The 21926-nt window shown below is 51.4% G+C and overlaps 1 protein-coding gene across 1 annotated transcript in view; it reads left to right on the top strand.

The window, feature by feature from the left end:
- The window catches only part of jarid2b (jumonji, AT rich interactive domain 2b), a 90208-nt gene that overhangs the window by 20778 nt on the left and 47504 nt on the right, over positions 1-21926 (top strand). The window contains exons 2-3 of the mRNA XM_056583442.1: positions 6199-6375; positions 14920-15037. Coding sequence (XP_056439417.1) covers positions 6199-6375; positions 14920-15037 — 295 coding nt within the window. The remainder of the gene's footprint in view (positions 1-6198; positions 6376-14919; positions 15038-21926) is intronic.

Below are 21926 nucleotides of genomic sequence, written 5' to 3'. Positions count from 1 at the left end.
TCAACGTAAACCCCCTTTTTATGTGGCCAGCTGGTTCCCTTCTTCTCACACACACACAGATACACACACACGCACTCTAATCCGCTGCGGCATTTATTTATCCAAGTCAAAAAAAATAACTCTTCCACCCGGGCCGATAAGATCGGTACTGGAGCGGGCAGGATGAAGAACACAGGAAGTCTGTCACACGCGGACACGCACTGGATGATATGAATTAGGCCGTGTTCTCTACACACGCGTGAACTCGGCCCGCTGATGCAACCGACAGAGCTGAGGCGGTTTTTTCCGGAATGACGTTGCATTTTTGGCCCGGCCTGAAGGAAACGACACGCAGCCGAGCAGCTTCATGGTGATCCGGGGTAGGAGGCGTGATGATGGGATACCAAAACTTGAGCGACCACAGTAATTGTTTGCTTCCCCATCTGTGACACACCCACGTGCATCAACGCACGCACTCACACGCTTAAACGCATGCACGCAATACAGTGTGGACTTGACTATTTTAAAAAGGATGCATACCAGCCATGAGCGAGATCCAACAGCTTCCATCGGGTGTGTGCGGCTAGGCTAAGCTATAGCGCACTCCCGAGGCCGCACCAAAGAGAGAAGGCTGGGGTAACGGGCGTGCCCTGGGTGGACACAGTGTCCCTGGCTCTCCCTCCCGCACATGTCGGTGGGAGATTAACCTTGCTGCCGTGCTTAGGCAGTGCCCTCATATCTTCACGTGCCCTGGATTCAACCCCCTTGTCACGTCTCGTCCCGTGGAGCCCAGATGGCCCCGATTATATTATTATACATCACGCAGCGGGGCTGTGTGGCTGTGAGAGGAACGCTGGGACCCAGGATCAACTGCGTTAGCGGAGCTGCTAGCCACCGGCGCACCCGGGAGGGTCATTCGCTGCCCTTGTTTGTTTGGTGATTTTCTTGCGGACGTCGGGTAGCTCTGCGAATAGCTTCATGTCATGTGTGTACGTCACATATGTAGGGGACATCATGGCGATATCCTCCCCCCCCCTCACTTCCTCCACCGTATGCATGAGCCTCCACATCCTTGCCTAGCTGTCATCTGGCCTCCATGTGTCTCGTTCACATCCAGACCCTCTATAAGAGTGAGAGGGTGAGAGAGATACGCAGCGAGTGAGAGGGGGAGAGATACGCAGAGAGTGAGAGGGGGAGAGAGATACGCAGCGAGTGAGGGGGAGAGATACGCAGAGAGTGAGAGGGTGAGAGAGATACGCAGCGAGTGAGAGGGGGAGAGATACGCAGAGAGTGAGAGGGTGAGAGAGATACGCAGCGAGTGAGGGGGAGAGATACGCTGAGAGGGGGAGAGATACGCAGAGAGTGAGAGGGGGAGAGATACGCAGAGAGTGAGAGGGGGAGAGATACGCAGAGAGTGAGAGGGTGAGAGAGATACACAGCGAGTGAGAGGGGGAGAGATACGCAGAGAGTGAGAGGGGGAGAGATACGCAGAGAGTGAGAGGGGGAGAGATACGCAGAGAGTGAGAGGGGGAGAGATACGCAGAGAGTGAGAGAGATACGCAGAGAGTGAGAGGGGGAGAGATACGCAGAGAGTGAGAGAGATACGCAGCGAGTGAGAGGGTGAGAGATACGCAGAGAGTGAGAGGGGGAGAGATACGCAGAGAGTGAGAGGGGGAGAGAGATACGCAGAGAGTGAGAGGGGGAGAGATACGCAGAGAGTGAGAGGGGGAGAGAGATACGCAGAGAGTGAGAGGGGGAGAGAGATACGCAGAGAGTGAGAGGGGGAGAGATACGCAGAGAGTGAGAGGGGGAGAGATACGCAGAGAGTGAGAGGGGGAGAGATACGCAGAGAGTGAGAGGGGGAGAGAGATACGCAGAGGGGGAGAGATACTCAGAGAGTGAGAGTGGGAGAGATACTCAGAGAGTGAGAGTGGGAGAGATACTCAGAGAGTGAGGGGGGGAGAGATACGCAGAGAGTGAGAGGGGGAGAGACAGCGAGGGAGAGGGAGAGACACAGAGTGAGAGGGGGAGGAGACACACACTGAGAGTGAGAGGGGGAGAGATACAGAGAGTTGGACCAGAGGAAAGGGAAAGGGACCCTTCCATCCTGTCTCTTGGAAGCCGGACCCCGGGCCCGCCTACGATAACACGGCTGGGGGTCCGCCGGCCTCCGTCAGTCCGCCGGTCCTCCAGGTCGCCACAATAACACACGGGGCCGTGTTGCGGAGGAGGTCTCTGCTGCTGGCGCGACGCCTGCATTCCTCCGCCGTGACATCCGCAGCCGCTGCAGCGCGGCCCGGGGTATTAATAGATGCTCGGCCGCGGACGCCTGGAGCGCACGCGCACGGTGGGGTGGGGGGGGGGGGGGGTAGCGAGCAGATTTTTTATTTTTTTTTAAAGCTCGAAAGGGCACACGGTAGTGAGATGCCGCTGCGTTCCGTGGTTAATTAACAAGTGTGTGTTTGTGTGTGTGTTTGTGTTTGTGTGTGTGTGTGTCCTGGTCTCCAAGTCGCGGGAAGAGACGAGACGTGTCATGTGACTTGGCCATATTGCGCTGTTGCCGTGGGGATAGTCTGCTGCGCAATGAGAAATTTGCAAATAAGAAGACTCTTTGTGGTCGCCGTGTGTGTGTGGGTCCTCTGTGTGCGTGTTTATGTATTGTATAGATTGTGTGTGGTTGTAGTTGTAGGCAACCGGTTTTCCTGACGCGAGATACGCACGTCGCACGCATCCCTGTGCTCATTAGCAACACTCCACGAGCCCGGCGGGAGCTGGGAACATGTTTTAGGTGTGCGTGCGTGCACGTGCACGTGCACGTCAGTCAGGATGCGGCTGTCGTCGCATGTCTAGGATACAGGTCTCTTAAGAGCTCCGGTGTATCACACACACACAGCACGGTCTCATCTCACCTACAAGAGCGAGCGGTGCGTCTGAATATTTGTTTTCCTCTAGCTCTATCTCCCCCCCGTCCCCCTCTCCCCCTCTCTCTCCCCCTCTCTCTCCCCCCCTCTCTCCCCCCTCCTCTCTCCCCCAGCCAGGTGTGCAGTGAATGGCTCCTGAAGGGATTTGGCACGGCGGTGTCTGTGTCTATTAATTTGCTCTGGAGTCTGCCGGTTAAACCGCAGGGGCCTAGAGCGACCCGCCAGGCCCAGATACCCACTCCCCCCCCCCCCCCTCCCCCTCCTCCCTTCCCCTCTCTCCCCCCTCTCTCCCCCCTCCTCACCCGAACGGAAGCGCTCCACAGACGCGGAGACGCTGATAGGTTATCAAGGAATGTGTTTTCTGGTCACGCACGACTGCCGGTCGTTCGCGGGCTTTTTTTTCTCGGTTGTTGGTTCTTTGACCCATACTTTGATTCTCTCAAATGATTATTGTTGTTCTTTATGGGGGAAAATTTCTTCGAAAGAAGGAAAGGAACTGAACTGGTAGTGTGTGTGTGTGTGTGTGTGTGTGTGTGTGTGTGTGTGTGTGTGTGTGTGTGTGTGTGTGTGTGTGTGTGTGTGTGTGTGTGTGTGTGTGTGTGTGTGTGTGTGTGTGTGTGTCACACACCACCAGAGATCGAGCACCAGGGAGACTTCTGGGTAATTGGTCCTTACCCCACACACGGTATAAGGTGACATTAACTAAAGGAGGGGAATAGCTAAAATTTGGCAGGGAATTTTGGATGATTTTTGAGTGCATAGACAACCACTCTCCATCTGTCTCGCTCTCGCTCTCCCTCGCTCTCTCTCACTATACATGTGTGTGTGACAGATGAGCATAATGAGGAACTGCAAACACCCTGTCAACCTCTGCTAAGCATTGCTGTGTTTGTGTGTGTGTGTGTGTGTGTGTGGTGGTCCCGTGCACGTGGTGGGCCCGTGAGACATGTGCTGTCACCTATCAGTTCTGTCATTAGACTCCGGGGGGCTCCCAGTGTCTCCAGTACCCCCCCCCCCCCCCCCCCACGAGAGAGAGAGAGAGAGAGAGAGAGAGAGAGATCCTGAGAAGTCTCACATCCCCACCCTTAAAATGTTATAATAGTACACTCAATTTTATTTGCGAAAGAATTGAAAATATTGTGACTCACTCCGGAGGTATTAGGGGTTCTTTGAACGATGTCGCCTGAATGACTGACAAAATTCCCTCTTATTTTTTTTTATAGATTGTGGGGACTGCTTGTTATGCTTGTCATTTAAACAATTTAAACCGTAATATTACCACGCAGTTACAGCTTGTCTTGTCAAGCACGCTGAGCTTCGTAAATCACTGACATGAACCGATCTCTCCCAGACGCACACATGTACACACAAATTATAATTACGGAAATCTCAGGTATCTAGTTATCCTTCATCGACTGTGTTTGCGTGTCTGTGTATGAAAGTGTTTTCATTTATTTGCGCGCAGGTGATGCTGTTATATAGGCATATGTCAGAGGCAATTTATACCTTGGCATTTAGATGTTTATTAATGGGATGATACAGTCAATGCTTCCTCGCCCTATCTTTCTCTTTTCCTTCCATCTCTCTCTCCCTCGCTCCATAGTGTGTGTGTGTGTGTGTGTGTGTGTGTGTGTGTGTGTGTGTGTGTGTGTGTGTGTGTGTGTGTGTGTGTGTGTGTGTGTGTGTGTGTGTGTGTGTGTGTGTGTGTGTGTGTGTGTGTGTGTACACGAGCCCGCTTGCTCTTTAATGGATCGGCTCGGCCGTTACCGGTTATTACGGTGCCAACACCGTGTCTGAGTAATTATTATTTCCCTGCACCACGGAGGTCCTTTTAATTCACTGAAGACGCGTCGTCGGCCAGACATTTCAATAAAGTAAATTCAAATGATCCGATGACGTACACGTCGTAGCGCGTCTCCGTCTCGTTACAATGTACTAATCGTGGGGGCTCCGACAGCGGAGTTCTTGTTAGAGAGCGTGTTGTGAGGACATTACAAGTCCACCGGTTAGGATTAGTAATATATTTTTTATGTCGGATAAGGGAATTAGCATATTGTTTCCGTACTCCAGAGAGGCCTCCCTCTCTTTGAACCCTTCCCGCTGAAATCCTCCGGCTCAGCAAGAGGAAAATCTATTTTCAGCCCGCCATTATTTATTAATACCTCTTTGTTGTTGCTCATGTCCTAATCTAATTTCTTTTAGTCATTACCGTTGTTTGACATCAAACACAGCTGCCGGAGCAGGGCAGGGGGGGGTGGGGGGGGGGGGGGGGGGGGGGTATGGGGGGGGGGGGGGGTGGGACTCACCCAAGCTGGCTGCCGGTGGGACTCACCCAAGCTGGCTGCCGGTGGGACTCACCCAAGCTAGCTGCCGGTGGACACCCACTAAAGACCTTTTAAAGAATGGCTCTGCGAGGGGAAGTGCATTTCTATTAAGCCCTCGAATCTCCTAATGTAGCCAGATAATGTTGTCTTCATTGAATAAGCCCCGGCTTTGATGTGGAACACGCCCGCACTGCGCGGAGCCGACGCCACTAGAGATCTAATCTGCGCCAGATAAATGGACGCGAGATGCTGCGAGGCGTGCGTCACGCCGCGAGGGCATCAGCGAGAGACCTCTGTCGACGCCAGCCTCCTTCGGTTTGCCTCTACGGTACTGGAACTCATGGTCCCATGATGCATTGTTTTTTTTATTTTGGTTGCCTACTTGTTCAATGTTTTTATTTTGTAATGTGGGAGATCGCAGTCGTTTGCCTTGAGATGCTAATGGCATTTTGTCTTTCGTTTAGCTGCAAGTTAAATGTTATGCAGTTTGTGTGTCACGCTAATGGCAGGATACATGAACTCATGGTCCCATGGTGCATTGTTTTTTATTTGCCTATTTGATCAATATTTAATTTTTTACGTGGGAGATGCTGTCTGTTGCCTTGTGATGCTAATAGCATTCCTTTGGTTTAGCTGCGTGTCGAGAGACTGTTATGCAGATTATCTATCTTGTAATAGCAGGATATGTGACACATGAACTCATGGTCCCAGGATGCATTGTGTTTTATTTTAGTTGCCTACTACTTAATTGTATTTATTTTCCATGTGGGAGATGCAGTCTATTTCCCCGTGATGCGAATGGCATGCCTTTGGGTTAGCTGTGTGTCGAGATGGCAGGATATGTGATACAGGAACTCATGGTCCCACGATGCATTTTTTTTTTATTTGGGAGTTGCAGTCTTTTGCCCGCTCGTCGAGACTGTTCTGCAGATAGCGTGTCCCACCGACGGCAGGATATGCTCATCGTTTGTCAGGCCACGTCTCACCCTTGCCTTTCCCCTCCCTCTCCCTTTTGTTTCTGCAGGATGACAGTGATGGAATCCCGTGGTCAGAGGAGCGGACGGTGCGCAAGGTGCTGTACCTCTCCCTCAAGGAGTTCAAGAGCGCGCAGAAGCGGCAGATGGACGGGGACGGAACCACAAACCCCGACGGTGAGTGTTCCCCCCTCCTCTCCCAGGACCCATTAGCCTGCGACACAAGCCACATCCTGCTCTTTGTTCTGCTCCTCACACTCTGGGCTCGGCGCTCCAAACCGGTTGGCAGTTGAACGATCATCCAGTCTGTTTGAAAGCCCCATTCTACAGCAATTTACTCACTGTGTTGACAGGTTCTATTCCACATTTATTTTATATAAATGTGACAAAAATAGCCCTAAACCCATTCGGGGCCATTCAAGCCGGGTTATTTGCCAAACATAATTAGACGTGTGAAATAAGAAGTGAAATGTTTGGCGAGGGGCCGAGGGCACTATATCCTCTTTGAGGAAGGGTTGGATTTCCTTAAATGTGACTTTTTTTTGGGCTTTGTATAAACAGTACATTTGTGGCACTTTTCGTGCATGTCATAATTAAGTGACAGCGCGATAATGCTGTACAACAGCCCTCTAAGATCACGTTAAGAGAAGCTAATTCCAACACCATGTTTAGTGAGTCAAGGCAGATCTTGTGAAAACATGAGGTCCACAAATGTGTCTGGTTTGTGTTCTGTGAGCTTGACTAGCCACATGCTCCACGTTTGCTGTGATTTGATGTTTTCAAAGAAGTCCAAACAAGCCCTTTGGCAAATTTGAGATGAAATTGAGCTGCTATACTACAAAACATCTACTATAAGCACTTACTCAAAGAGGGAGTTCATTTGCTACCCTCTTTTGCACACTGCATCTGTGTCTGTGTCACTGCAAAGTCAAAACCACAAAAAAAGATACTACCTTGCAAAATGATTAAACTTTTAAATAAAGGTAATCAAGGTCTTCTATGGTAGGGTGAGGAATGGATATGGTAGTGGAGGTAGGGGAGAGAAGAGGTAAAGGAGAGGGAGGGGTAGGGGGTGACAAAAGGGGGGGAGAGCAGGGGGTTAGGGAGGGGGAGGTAGAGTAGGGAGGAGAGGGGTAGGAAGGAGAGAAAAGGGAGGTGGAATAGGGAGGAGAGGTTTAAAGGAGGTAGAATAGGGAGGAGAGGTTTAAGGGAGGTAGAATAGGGAGGAGAGGTTTAAAGGAGGTAGAATAGGGAGGAGAGGTTTAAGGGAGGTAGAATAGGGAGGAGAGGTTTAAGGGAGGTAGAATAGGGAGGAGAGGTTTAAGGGAGGTAGAATAGGGAGGAGAGGTTTAAGGGAGGTAGAATAGGGAGGAGAGGTTTAAGGGGGGAGAGGATAGGGAGGTAGAATAGGGAGGAGAGGTTTAAGGGGGATAGTGGAGAGGGAGGTAGAGTAGGTAGACGAGAAGTAGGGGGGAGGAGAGGAGGGTAGATTAGGTAGGGGAGGAGGAGGGAGTAGTAGGAGAAGGGAGTAGGAGAGTAGAGAGAAGAGGGGAAGAATAGGGGAGCAGAGTAGAGTAGGGGGCCCCTCAGCCCCCCCTATCCACCCAACCTGCCGCTGTGTCTTTGTCTGACGCGGCGCTCCACACACCAACAGAAAACACCGAGCTGCCGATAGAGTGGAGGTCTGGAGTTAACACGTGCTTTGGAAGCTATTCTCAGCTGACATTAACACAAAGCAGACTCTGAGAGGGGAGAGAGGAGGAAAGGAATCGGGGGGGGTGGGCTGAGAATTACGTCCCGAACGCTGCGGAAAGGAAACGCATGCAGGCCCGCTGGCATGGGGGGGGGGAAACCTCTTTGAAATGTGGATTATATTTTTGTACACCTATAGCGCTGGTTTCTCCTCTTGCTCTTATCTGCTTTCCAGATCGGTGCTTTTTCTCTTCCCTCTTCATATTTAACGTCCCTCCGTCATGCTGTTTCCAGAGTTGTACGCCCTTTTTTTCCTCGCTCTCTCCCTCCCCGTCTCTCTCTTTATCTCTCGGTCTCCCAGACTCTCTCCCTCCTTGTCTCTCTCCCTCTCTGCCACTCTCTCTCGCTCTCTCGCTCTCTCCATCTCTCATTCTCCCTCCCTGTCTCTCTTTCTCCCTCTCCGTCTCTCTCTCTCTGCCTCCCTCCATATCTCTCTGCTTCTCTCTCTCCGTCCCTGTCTCTCTCCCTGCCTCCCTCCATATCTCTCTGCTTCTCTCTCTCCGTCCCTGTCTCTCTCCCTGCCTCTCTCCGTGTCTATCCCTCCCTCCACGTCTCTCTCCATCTCATATTTATGTGTATTAGCCTGCGTTGACGTGTTTGTCACATGCGTCTTACTGCGCCCCTCCACGGCTCCCTGGGGCTTTATTTATTTATTTATTCCCCGGCGGCTCCGCGGGTAGCTGACCTTATCGCCTGAATAAAAACGAGTCGTTAGAAGGCGGTGGCGGTGTGTGCCGCGGCAGGGGTGGCAACAGTCGGAGCGCCGCACGCACAAAAGAGACCGGGGCGGAACAGACAGGCCCCCCCCGCTGCGTCTGCGCGAGGGGGTGATCGCTGCCGCGTTTTGGGACGAAGAGGAGGAGGAGGAGGAAGAGGAGGAAGGCGGCGCAATCAGCATGCAACGCAGGTTTCCCCCGTCTCATGGCTCGGTGACGAAACCACCCACCATTTTACAGTGTCGGACCAAGCCTGTGTGTGTGTCTGCGACATCCTGAATGCATACTAGCCCCCCCACCCCTCCCCCAACGCACCCACCCCCCCCGCTGGTTCTGGGGGAGTCCGTGGGCTGGCACGCGGAAGAGGGCGCCGTGGAGACTCCCCTGGGGCGGCGGTGCAGGGCTACACATGTTTTGATTAGCACACAGGGCCACGAACACGCAGTGAGGGGCCGCAGCCGTTTGAAGTCTCTTTTACAGACTTATATCGGGCATTGTTAAAGCCTGGCTCTGGTTATGACCGGGCTCTTTGCTTTGGTTTAGCTGGGGACCTTTATCCGCCATTTTGGGGAAAGTCGCACGATGAATCAGTCTCGTTTGCTCGCTGTGTGTGTGCGTGCGTGCGTGCGTGCGTGCGAGCTGGCACGCCTGTGTATGATTTGTGTGTGTGTATATGCGTGTCCTCCCTGCCAGCTCCTTCTCCTTGCCCATAACAAGCAATCATGACATCTCCCCTGGCCACTTTACCTCTTACTGTTGGCTGCCCGCCATCTCTCTCTTTCCTTCCCCTTTCGCATGTTTTTCTCTCTCCCTCCCTCGTTCACTCACTAGCTCGCTCGCTCGCTCACTCCCTCGCTCACTCCCTCGCTCGCTCACTTCCTGCACTGCTCCCTGCATTATTTAACAAATGACATTACGGCCTTCTGCTTTGCCCTGCCTCTGTTCAGGAGCCCTACCCTCACCCGTCTCTCCCTTGTCGTCTCCCTCTCCCCCCTCTCTCTCTCTCCACTCCTCAGTTCACTCCCCCGCGACTGTCCTTCCGTTGGTCTCTTTCCCGGTGGTGTGTGTGTGGTCTTGTACATCAATAAGACTCCGGTTACATCCTGCCCTCATCTTTCCTGTCTCTCCTTCTTCCTCCATGTCTGTTCTCATCCCTCCATCCTGGTTCCTCTGCTTCCCCGGCGTCCTCCCCTGCTCTGTGGCTCCCCCCGTCTCCCTCCATCTTTGTCCCCCCCCCCCCCCCCCCGTAATCCTCCTAGATCTCTCCCCCTTCTCCATCTCCTGTTCTCCCTTTCACAGTCCCGTCCATCGCCTCTCTCGGTCTCCCTCTCTTCTCCTCGTCTGCGGCTTTCTTCCTCTTTCATCCCCCCTCAGGAGCTGTTTCTTCTTTTTCCCTCCATCCCCGCTCTTCCTCTCCCACCTCCTCCTCTCCCTCCTCCTCCACCTCCTCTCCCCTTGCTCTCCATTTCGCTGAGTGCTATTGATAGAAGCATTGGCGGCTGGCCAAAGGATCTGGGAGTAGCTTTAGGGAGGGCTGTCTATTTGTCTTTCTCCCTCGCTCTGGTTCTGACCGAGGCTCTGCTCTCTGTCTTTTGTCTGCCCCCCCCCCCCGGCTCTTGACCCCGCCCCTCGTTCTCTCCCTATTCCGCTCCACCTCGCTCATCACGATTTCTTTTTTGTCCTCTCTCTCGTTCGTCTGTCTTCGCCCCGCTGACTGCCCCCCCCCCCCCCCCCCCCCCCTGTCTGTCATCCTATCTCCGTCCGTCCGTCAGTCTCCATCCGTCTCTATCCATCTCTGTACCTCTGTCTGTCTTGTTTGTGTTAGCTTCCAAGCACCACTCGCGGATAGATTATAGATTGTGTTAATTCAAAGTGCGAGTCTGTCGTTGTCGTCTTCTTTCGACGGCGGGGAGACGAGATAAGTATAGTCCAGACAGAAGCCGGTCCTTATTCTCCCACTTGGCTCCGAGATGCTTTTTGCTCTGGCTTGCGGTCACCACTGTGCGGCTTCCCAAAGCCAGTTGGGCAGGGAGAGCAATAATATCCCGGGCCCGTTCCAGAGCCTATTAGCCGGGCCGCTCCGTATCTGCTTCCCTGCTCCGAAGGGCATGGGAATGCGCACAGGCTCGCTGGGGATTTCCGTGAAATAAATCCCACGTTGTTGTTTTTTTTTATATTCAATATCAACTCTAGCGGTGCAGATCTCCTATTAACAACGTATGGAAGACAGAGCCGGAGAATATAGGCTGAAGAAAATAACAAAGAAAAGGACATGCTGACAAACTCGGACTGGGTGTTGGTTTTGTGAACGGCATCTTCCCTAGCTAATAGTGCGACGTATTGTTCACAGACTCCCTGGTAAATCGCTGTGGATTACAAGCTCAGCTTAAAAGACTTAACGTCACATTAATGTAAACGTAGTAGTGGCTCAAAGCATTGTTCATCATGCGAACGTCGTTCATACAATACAAATATACTGTTGGGTTCTAAGTGTGTGTGTGTGTGTGTGTGTGTGTGTGTGTGTGTGTGTGTGTGTGTGTGTGTGTGACGAAGGTCGGGCCAAGACACACCCTGCCATCTTCTCCCTTCTGTTGAGTAGCTGTGCCGCTGTGGATTCACATTATGCTAGCTCACATTAATGGGGCCCCATTCAGCCGCTCGACATGCCATGTTGCACTATGTACTGCTCTCTCTCGCTCTCTCTCTCTCTCTCTCTCTCTCTGGCTCTCGCTCGCTCTTCCTCTCTCTCTGGCTCTCGCTCGCTCTTCCTCTCTCTCGCTTTCGTTCTCTCCCTCCCCTGAGATGTTGAGGTCAACCTTGCGAGGCGACTGGCTCAGTTAAGCACGCACAGAACTGATTAGAAAACCCCTCCCCACAGGGAGAGCCAATCGTATGGTCTTTCAACTGACATCATCTCCGCCCCCCCTCTCCTCCCTCAACAACCCCCCCCCCCCCCCCCTACACCAACTCAGCGGATCCCTTAATTCGCCCTTCAACCTGAACCGCCGTTATTACAAGGCCTTAGCGTGCACCAGGGGCTAGAGTTGTACACCCCACCCCAGCCTGCCTGCCTGCCTGCCTGCCTGCCTGCCTGCCTGCCTGTCTGTCTGACTGACTCTAGTTCCCTACCCCCTTCATCACCCGGGATTCCCAATCTGCCCCTCAAATGGGCATTCATGTGTGACCAGCATATGTAAAGCAACCCTCGGGAAGGCGCGTGCGTGTGCGTGCGTTTGAGAGATACGTGTGTGAGAGAGAAGCACGAGTGCGTGCGTGTGTTTGTGTGTGTGTGCGTGAGAGAAGTGTGTGTGTGCGTGTGTGTGTGTGATGCGTGTCTGCCAGGTTGTTTGCGATCTGTGGGGACTTAAAGTGTCAATCATATTCAAGTACAATTACTGTTAATTAGCTAATTTATTTTTGCACGCTTGCAAGAAACAAGCCCCATGTGTTAGTCAATTTCGACATGGAACATATTTTTTTGCTTTACTGTCGATAAGATCAGCCTTTTGCTGCTTTTTTTATTTTCTAAATTTAAAACAAACGTTGGCAATTGTGAAAATCTGTTCATTATTTCCTTTTTTTTGTCTTTGTCCCAATAAAAACCTGACATCGGAGGATCTGTTTAGACGAGCACTTGACGGGTTATGTCTTAACACTAACGATTTCAACACTGCTCGGCCAAACCGCCAGCAACAGAGGAGTGGTGGGCGAGTGACTCAGCCCCCGCTCACAGACCCGGTGTCTCTCGACCGCCTACACCAAAGCACCGCTCATGGTGCAACGATCCTCACTCATCACTCAGGAGCTTGTTCAGCTCTCCGACCGCATTAACCTGCCGTCGTCTCCGTGAGCCCGCCCGTACACGCTTTGCGTGTGTCTCAGTGTGCGTGAGCAAACCGTAAAGACAAAAAAAATACAAACTGTAATTGTAGGGTATGCCAAAGTAGCAGGCTAAGGGAAAAAAGAAGAAAATACGTTTTTTTTCTTTTTTATTTATTTAATGCCATGAACTGTCTGGTTGTGTTTGCCTGTCTGCGTCTGTGTATGTAAAAATTACCGTTTTTTTTTTGTGCGTGTGTCCATGTCATTTGATTCCTGCTCCTTGACTCACGCTGTATCCTAGCGAGAACGGCGTCTGGGCTTGTAGCCCTGGTTGCTAAGCGGGCTATCGCTCAAGCTGCTACTTACCCCCTCCCAGTGCACCACGGTCATTATTATCCTAATTTATTTCCCGTTTGACACCCGCTATTAGAGGTTTGTGGTGCCGGATGACTGATGCATCCTCTGTAAAAAAAAAAAAAGGGAAGAAAATAAAACCAAAAACTGAACGTCAAAAGGAATTTGGCCAGGCATGTTCTGAAGGCGGGACTTACGACGAGCCAGGCCCAATCGAAACGTGCCAAGTAGTGGTGAAAGACACGATGTGTGTTCCTCACTCAGTGAGTCATCAGTGTACTGATGAGAGGTCTCTGCCATGCCGGTGTGAGGTCTAGAGTGCAGACAGAAAGGACACTGCAACGTGAGATCATTACCAGACGCATCTCGGGTTACCGCTAGCATAATGCATTTAGTACTATGTAATCGCTGCTGTTCTGAAAGAAATACATCGTTTAGCGCAGGTTTCACAGCCTGGCAGATAAGCAATATTTTAAAAGGCCAAGATCAGCAAATTGACGGGTCAAGCTTATCTGTCTGTAAAGTTAATTGCCTTCTTGACGGAGCTGTACTGTTTTTATTTTACGAAGTTGAATTACGAAGCCAGAACAGTTTTAGAGCGAGCGCAACGTTCAAACACCGAGATCTGCGTGTGACGCGTCGGGCTCGTTTGTCTGCGGTTGTTAATTAAATCCGGTGACGGAAAGTTGGCCGGGGTTTTGAGCTCCGTAAGTTGTTCTTTTGAAAACGCGTACCGGAGGTTCCAGAGCTCCACCGCAGCCCCAAGCCAAACCTGTGATATCTGCCTAATAGTTTGTCTCCCGCAATCACTGTCTCTCTGCGCTCCCGTCCTGACGCTAATTGGAATTCTCCCCGCGTGGGTTGTTGGCTTTTGATTTTGGGGAATCTGACCCAGGCTTATTTTTTGCTTGTCTGACTCTGGCTCTCTAAATATTTAATTGTGCCTCGGTCAATTGGGCTCGCCAGAATGTCAAGCAATATCTCTCTGCCTCCGTGTTGCCCTGGGCTAGTCAGGTGGGGGGGGAGTCGTAGGAACACACACTCGCATGAAACACACGCATGAAAACGCACGCACGAAACACGCACGCAGACAAAACACGCATGCGCACACAGGGGCACAAAACACACCTCTACCTCATATTTTACGAACCCCCAATGTGTTTCTGATTAGAGCCCAAGTACATTCAAGCAGTAGGGGGAGCAGGGATCATGGAAACATAGAAACACAACCAAATAAACTGTCTAGCCTTTCCTGGAGATAAGCAGTAGAGTGAGTCGTTCTCGGCTGAACTATCACCATCAGAGCCGACCATATGACCACCGTAGCCCGACGGTGGGTACTAGTATCATCAAGGCACTCTGATGCGGATCTGCGCTGCTTTAGTAAAGGCACTTGAGGGATTCTCTGGAAGAGTAACGGTGATCCCGAACCCTGTGTGTACCGTTGAGGTACTGATACGAGGCAGATGCAGAGGAGCTGCATCTGCTGGTAACGACTTTGAACCTGGACCTTTTCAACCAACTGCTGGGGGCCACGGCGGGCCCCAGGAGGGCCCCGGGGGGGGGGGGTCGACGATGGTGTGTGCATCATGCGGTGTAACGTGAACCGCCTGGAGGCATGAAACCCCAGAGTCAGCCTTCGGTGCCGAGTACTGCCCTTCCTTACATAAAGAACATTTTGTTTCAATTTCTGTTCTCTTTTCCGCCACACACAGTCGAAGAAGGTCGAAGCCCTGCTGAAATCTATTTTATCGTATTCGTTCCCGGTTCCTTGTTGTTTTTTTTTGGTTCCGGGCCAACGGAGACGGACCAACGCGGTTGTCATTTTGCATCTGGCATCGGCGTGTTTTTGGATATTGACTTAAGTTTTCTAGAGACTTCTTACCAAAGCGGCTTGCAGTGAGGTAGGGGTTATGAACGCCCGCAGCTAGTCTGCGGTCACCCAGGGTCGAACCCGGATCCTTTCTGCTGGGTGTCCATCACCCTTACCACTGACTATCCTGCCCCTTTAATGCCACCTGGTCACTCATCACTGTGGTCTCTCTCTCACCCTCCCTCCCTCTCTCTCTCTCTCTAGGTTCCTTGACAAATGGACAGCTGAACGGCTCGGGGTCAAAGGGCGGCCACAAGGAAGAGCGCTCCAAGAGCCTGGATGGGAGCAACAAGTACTCAGAGGACGGCCCCGCGAAGAAGAGGTACGAGCCCCGAGTCTTTGGTGGGACGTGGACGTGGACGGGGTGGGGGGTCTGGCGCACTGGACTGGGCTTGTCTGGGTGGAACATTCCCCCCCCCCCCCCCTGTACTGTGTATCCACCTGGTGTCTAACAGCATGTCTGTGGGAGATGGAAACAGGTGGCATTGCAAGGAAGGAGGATAAAAACAGATAATATGTGGATTTGAAACGGAAAAACCCAGTCGGTTGTTCAGGTTATTATAGAAATTCATAGCATTGCGCTTTTCCCTCCATCTTGGTCTTCCTCTGTCTGTTTGCCTCCATCTGTTTTTTCCTCTCTTTCTGTCCCTCGGTCTCGGTCTCTCTACCTCTATCTTCTGTTTCGCTCCGTCTGCCCTCATCTGTCTTTCCCTCTATCCATCTCCCCCTTTCCTTCTCTCTCTCTCTCTCTCTCTCTCTGTCTCTGTCTCTCTCTCTCTGTCTGTGTCCCCAGGTCATTTCATTGTGTTGGTAAGCTTGAGGAGGTGTACTGTGTCTTTTGCCTCAGTAACGCGAGGAGCCGGTGTCAACAGAGAAATGTAAACGGAATCCAAGCTTAAGGAGCCATGGGGTCTGGTGATCACCCTCGAACCCCCTCATTATTCCTTTAAATGCCAATAGGATTCCCGTTATTAGCCCCTCCAAGAAATATTGTCATGTATCTCCCCCACATTAATCATTTAGAAAACGAAAGTGGAGCCGCGCGGAAAATAAGCTGTTAATTTCTTGGTAGTGCCGTTGAAATGTGTTTTTAATTAAAGTAAATCCCCACAAAGCGGCGTTTTCTGTTAGGAGACCTTTATTGGAAAATGGAATTAAAATAAAATAGGATTTTATTGTAATTCACCCTCACCAAGTTAGTTTGATTCTGTTTACATATTCCAATCGCACACCAAAAATCTCTTTGGTTGATGGCTACAAACGTGTGTGTGTGTGTGTGTGTGTGTGTGTGTGTGTGTGTGTGTGTGTGTGTGTGTGTGTGTGTGTGTGTGTGTGTGTGTGTGTGTGTGTGTGTGTGTGTGTGTGTGTGTGTGTGTGTGTGTGTGTGTGTGCACCTGCTATGCCAAAACTCCGATATCCAAAGGCACACAAACGCATAATTGTGGTAATTGCACACAAATATAATTATGAAGCTGTCTCTGCTCATGATTAGCCAAGTCGTACTGCTTTCAGGCAGAGTGTAATGTACTACAGACACATGGACCCAACCCCTTCAAGGTGTGCGTGATATTGTTTATGAGATAACACGCACACACTCTCTCACTCTCACCCTAGAACATTGTTTTACAATTTGGATGTTTCGGAACAAACCCAAACACACTTTGCTGTCATTCTCTTCGGGTCCTTTTTCATTTGAGGGGATTTTAATGAGGGACGCAAGTGCCCGGTTGTTTTTAATTAGGGCCCCTGACAAAGCTTTCAGTCTGCTGTTAATGAAACACACAAAGCATAGGCACAACTTGGCTCTGTGTGTGTGTGTGTGTGTGTGTGTGTGTGTGTGTGTGCGCGCGCTAAAAGACTTGCTCCAGTGCCCCATAGCAAGGACAGCAGGATTGGGTGGGGCGGGCCTGGGACAGGGGCCAATGGCTTCTCAATGCTCGCCCGATAAGAGAGACGGGGGAGATAATGTGGAGGGAATTGATGAAAAGGGCAGAAATAATGAGAGGGAGAAGGGGAAGGACAGGTGCGAGTGGCCTCCATTGTTGTTGACGTTGGCAGGGAGGCGGCTGCCTCCCGAAGCCTTTGAGACCCATTCTGTGTTTGTCTTCCCATGCTCCTGAGCCAGGCTGGCATCAGCCCTAGCCTTGAACCGGAGCTTTGAACGGTAGAGTCTCAAACTCGTAGCCTCGCACCACCGGTGCCTTGAGCGGCATAGCCTCGAGACACCGTCGCCTCGGGACACCGTAGCTTCGGCCCTTATTACCATAGCATAAAACAGTGTCGCCCCCAACACCTATACTCAAACCATAGCCTCGAACAAACATGGCCTTTAACTCTTAACCACTTACCAACATGGCCTCGAACTAACAACGCCTTGAAACAAACTTTTAAACCATAGCCTTGAACTGTATAGGCTCCGCCACCAACCGCCATAGCCTCACACCACCACAGCATCAAACCCATAGCCGTGAACCCCCATCGCCTCAAACACTGCGCCGCAAACCACCACAGCCACAGACCCTACCCTGGGAACCGTAGCGCCCCGAAACTCCTTCCCCCCCCCACCACAGCCTCCAACCTCGTTCTTCGTGAGAAAATACCGATCTCCATAACGCTGGAGCTACACAGGGCGCACACACACACAACCACATCAGGAACAAATAGAAATGGCCGCAACAACACAAAGCATGCATCTTCTCACACTGCAGGCCCGTCTGTTGTAGTGCCTTCAGCGATGGCGTCAAACCACCGCACACATTCTCTTTCCTTCCCCCCCCCCCCCCAGCTCTCACTCTTGTTATACATTGATTCGACATTTGTAAAACGTGCTCAAGCAAGGTTGGGAAGGATTTGTTTGAAATGACTCACTGAACAAAGACTTTTTTTTTTTTTGTTCTTTTCTCCCGGCGACTGCAGTGTGGTCGAGTGGTGTTCAATGGACCACGTGATTAAAATTAACACTTTTTTTAGCCTCAGCGCCCACTTCAGTGCCTTTTCTTATTAAGCCACTGATCAGCCCTAATGCCTCAATTGAAAATCAACCAACTTTGGACCAACCACTTGATGTGAAAGTGCTCTGCTTTACTCTACTGCCTCCCAGTCGGTCCGATGTGTTCCTATCCCCAACCGCATCGACCCGTTACCTTAATGCGTACCTGAACACTTCCTTTGGACCCCTGCCCCCGCCGCCAGGCGGTCTGCGGAGGGGCTCCCCCCCCCCTCACGGCCGCCCGGACAGACGCAGGAGTCAGCGGTTGCTAAGCTGATGTGATAACTCATGGCAGGGGGGTGCCAGACCCTGATCCATTTGGCTGCGACTCATCTGATTAAAGATTACAAAGGGTTTTCATGGGGATGCCCACAGGGACTTGGCACGCACATCACTTGAAGTGAGTTAAAAAAAGAGCGAGAGAGAGAGACGAGAATAAAGTGTGTGTGTGTGTGTGTGTGTGTGTGTGTGTGTGTGTGTCTGGTGAATCAGGAGTTTAAGGCCCATTGTAGGGCGGATTGGCCCACTTGTGTGCAGAAACCCCCGCCGTCGCCACCACCTCTCATTGAACAGAATAGTTCTGGCTCTCTCTTTGAATCCCTTCTTCCTCTGTTGTGTCAGCCAAGACACACAGTCGCACACATGCACTCAGCTGCTCGGCTTTTTGTCCTGCCCTAATGGATGCCAAGTGTGGGCTAGTGTGTGCACGCGCGCGTGGTAACATGCGCATGCACATATGCGCGCACATGCACTAACGCACTCGCACGTACACACTCTGGTGTCCCTGCTTCTCTCACATCACATTAGGAACCACAAACACACACGAACTGATTTCACCCGGTAAATGGGGGGGAGGGGTTTTAAACGACTATTGATTGAATTCAAATGGCGGCTTTGAAGTGGCCTACATACAGCGAAACATGGCACGACCTAGCGGCGCTGGGGCGCTCTCCCACCACTCGCATGTATGCGCAGCGCAGTCATCTCGCATAAATCTGGTTTGCTTCACGATGCCCTTGGCACACACACACACACACACACACACACAAGTGGGAGGGGCTTTGCGTTCAATGCTCCACCCCCTTTCCTCAAAGGCCCTCGCCATGTGTTTTCTATAGATTGCTCCTGCTGATAAAGTGCACTTGACTTGGTGTGTGTGTGTGTGTGTGTATTTGTGAGCCTTTGTGTGTGTGTGACCCTGTGTGTGTCAAACCGGGCCTGCTGAGACAAAGACTTGAGGTGACGGTGCTGGTCCTGGTGATTCACGAGGCGGTGGGTACGCAGGTTTAGTAGGCGGCTGGGTTGTAGCAGAGATGGAGGAACTGCTGTATATATCGCTCGTCTTTCGATCTCTACATCCATCCGTCCGCTCCTTGTCACACAAATCTCCCTGTCGAACACTAGTTACTGCGGTCAAGCCCAGCGATAAAGAAGGGCTCTGATACAATCATCTGTTATTTATTGTTAACTTTTCAGAGCTGTGCCCTTCTGTGCACCTGACTCCGTCAACACAGGTCTGAAACATCCATGCCTGCAAGTCCCATTGAAAACTCTGTCTTCTTATGAGTCACCCTGGATGAAAAGATCAAGTATTTTACATCCATTGGGCCCTGGAGCCGCCCAATCCCAACAATACACACGCACTATTGCACACAAGAAAGATGTGACAGACTGTTGACGATGTCTTTCTCCCATTCTTTGTCCGTAACTTTGCAGTGATCGTTCCCTTTCTTTCTCTTTCCTTCCTGTGGCTGCCGGGAGTCATGTGTTACTGATTTATACGGAGTTCATGTGATGCCATTTCTCAGCGTTTGCAAATCCTTTGTGAGGGCTTCGCAGGATTTCTGGTTTCATTCCTGCGATAGAGCCATGCTTTGTGCAGGATTTGCGGCGTTTAGCGTGCTAGTGTTTAGCGTTTGGCTGCTCTGAACGTCATGGTGATATTAATATTGCTCTTTCACTGTTCTCAGAGTTGTTTCGGAAGGGCTCAACTGTTGGAACAGTGTTCCCTTTATCTCCCACGTGCCGAATGTTTTTTGTTCATGAGAAGCTCTTTTTCACACCGCATAATACTTCTTCTGCAACGCCCTATCATGGATATTTGGTGCGAATAGGTCCACTCTCTAAAAGATGGCAATCTAACCAGTTAGTGTGTGTGTGTCTGTGTGTTTGTGTGTCTCGCTCTCATGAAGGCATTGAAAACATACTTGGGTCACTCTAGTTCATTCTTCGCCTCGACCAACGAAAAGAACCTGCTTTTGATTCACTCTCCCCAACCGAGTTTACAGCGTCTGTAGCCGCCGCCGACCCGGCTCATTCTGCAACAGTGAACAAATATCTAATAAAGTCATGAATGTCACCACGGTGGTGTTGTTTTTGTGCGTGCTTGGAGCGGCGACAGCTTCTTTGTCTCGGCCTCTTTTGTCCGCGGTCACAGTCATGCCTTTCTGCCGGGCTATCTCAGCCCCATCTTGATTAGACTAAAGGCCAAACCCAAGCCCTGCCTCTGATGTGTGTTGACCCTGCCTGGCCTGCCTTGGGGCAGCCTATCCCAGGGGCCGCTCTCAGGTTGGCTGTGTAGGGGAGGACGGGGGAGGACGGGGTGTGGGGGGGGGAGGAGAAGAAGGAGGAGGAGGAGGTCAGGAGAGTTGGCCATCGGTGGTGGGGGTTGGGGTGGACATTGACTGCTAACAGAGCATTACGTTTAAGTGCGTGTGTGTGTGTGTGTGTGTGTGTGTGTGTGTGTGTGTGTGTGTGTGTCGGACGGACTCACAAGATGGCGTCCATCAGTGGCCGAGGCCTGGAAAGACGCTGCGGTGTCATCCTCTGTGAACTTGACTCGCTCGCGTCCGCCGTTGGCTGTTTGTTTACCTCGCGTTCGACTGGCAGAACGTTCGAGCGTGGGGGTTTTCTCCGGCTGGAACTACCTTGACGTTGTTTATTGACACTAGTGTGGCTGTCCTCAGAAGCCCGGGCTTCAGACCGCCGGCGCTCCTCATCGAAAACGGGTGATCCGCCAACGTAGCACTTTTACACTCAAGAAGACGGCCAGCTAGCTTGAGTGACTGCCAACATTTCTTCCCTCTTTAGCTGTCCCTCCATCCGGCCTTCTCCCCTCGGTATAGTAACATTTGAATAGGCCTGAGAATAGCCACGGATATATTTAAAAACACACACAAAGCCCCTTTGTGTTGACCTTATCTTGAATGAATATCGGCCCTCGTTTTGACTGGCTGAAGCGCTTGGACGTTGCGGCTGCGTTTGACAGCAGAGATGCGACGGACCACAATGCATTAGCATCAACGGCTGGTATTTTTCCTGTCATCAGCCGGGGCCTTTTATAACTCTATAAACGCTCCCAAAATAAACCCACAAGTATCGCAGGCTAATCGTTGTTATCCAGCACGGTCCCCGCTGGTGTGTGTGTGTGTGTGTGTGTGCGCTTAGTGGGAGCCACAAACTGAGGGCCGAACATAGTGAGGACAAGGTGGGGATCGTGTGTATCCATTTGTCTTGTCAGCAACCTTGGCTCATTGACGTGTGTGTGTGTGTGTGTGTGTGTGTGTGTGTGTGTGTGTGTGTGTGTGTGTGTGTGTGTGTGTGTGTGTGTGTGTGTGTGTGTGTGTGTGTGTGTGTGTGTGTGTGTGTGTGTGTGTGTGTGTGGTTCACGGAGGTCAGCTCGGAGCAAGGCCGTCTCTCGGGTGCATTCAGACAGAAAAGCAATAAACACTGGGACAAAGGGGAGGTTTACACTCACACACACACTGCTGTTTACACTGCACACACCATCATTCTTCGTCTTGCGGGAGGGGGGTTTTCGTTTCCTTTTTTTTTTTTTACTTTTAAACACTTTTTTCGACTTTTAAACACTTTGTGCATCTCTCGGGTTGTAGTCGAAGCGTGTGGCCGCTCTAATTGTTTTTAATGCTATTCCTTTATCACTGATGGTCCCAAACTCCTAATACGGTTGGCTGCGCTCCAACCCTGGGCCTTTAAGATTCCCATACGGCTCAGTGATTAGCCTTCCTGCAGAGTAGGCGTCTTGAGATTAGACGACCAATAGCCATAACCGGTGTGAACGGACCAATAACCTACTGGGTTACCCGACTCCGCTACGTGTATGAATGATTAAACATCGTCAGTGCGGCCGGTGTCATATTTACCGCGATGCCTTCCATTCCGGGGACGACCACAGAAGCGTTAATTTACCTGTCCGATCGTC

This window comes from Gadus chalcogrammus, chromosome 22 (assembly GCF_026213295.1).
Source record: "Gadus chalcogrammus isolate NIFS_2021 chromosome 22, NIFS_Gcha_1.0, whole genome shotgun sequence".
NCBI lineage: Eukaryota > Metazoa > Chordata > Actinopteri > Gadiformes > Gadidae > Gadus > Gadus chalcogrammus.
Note: the sequence above shows the minus strand (reverse complement) of the source record. Positions and strands in the feature narration are given on the sequence as shown.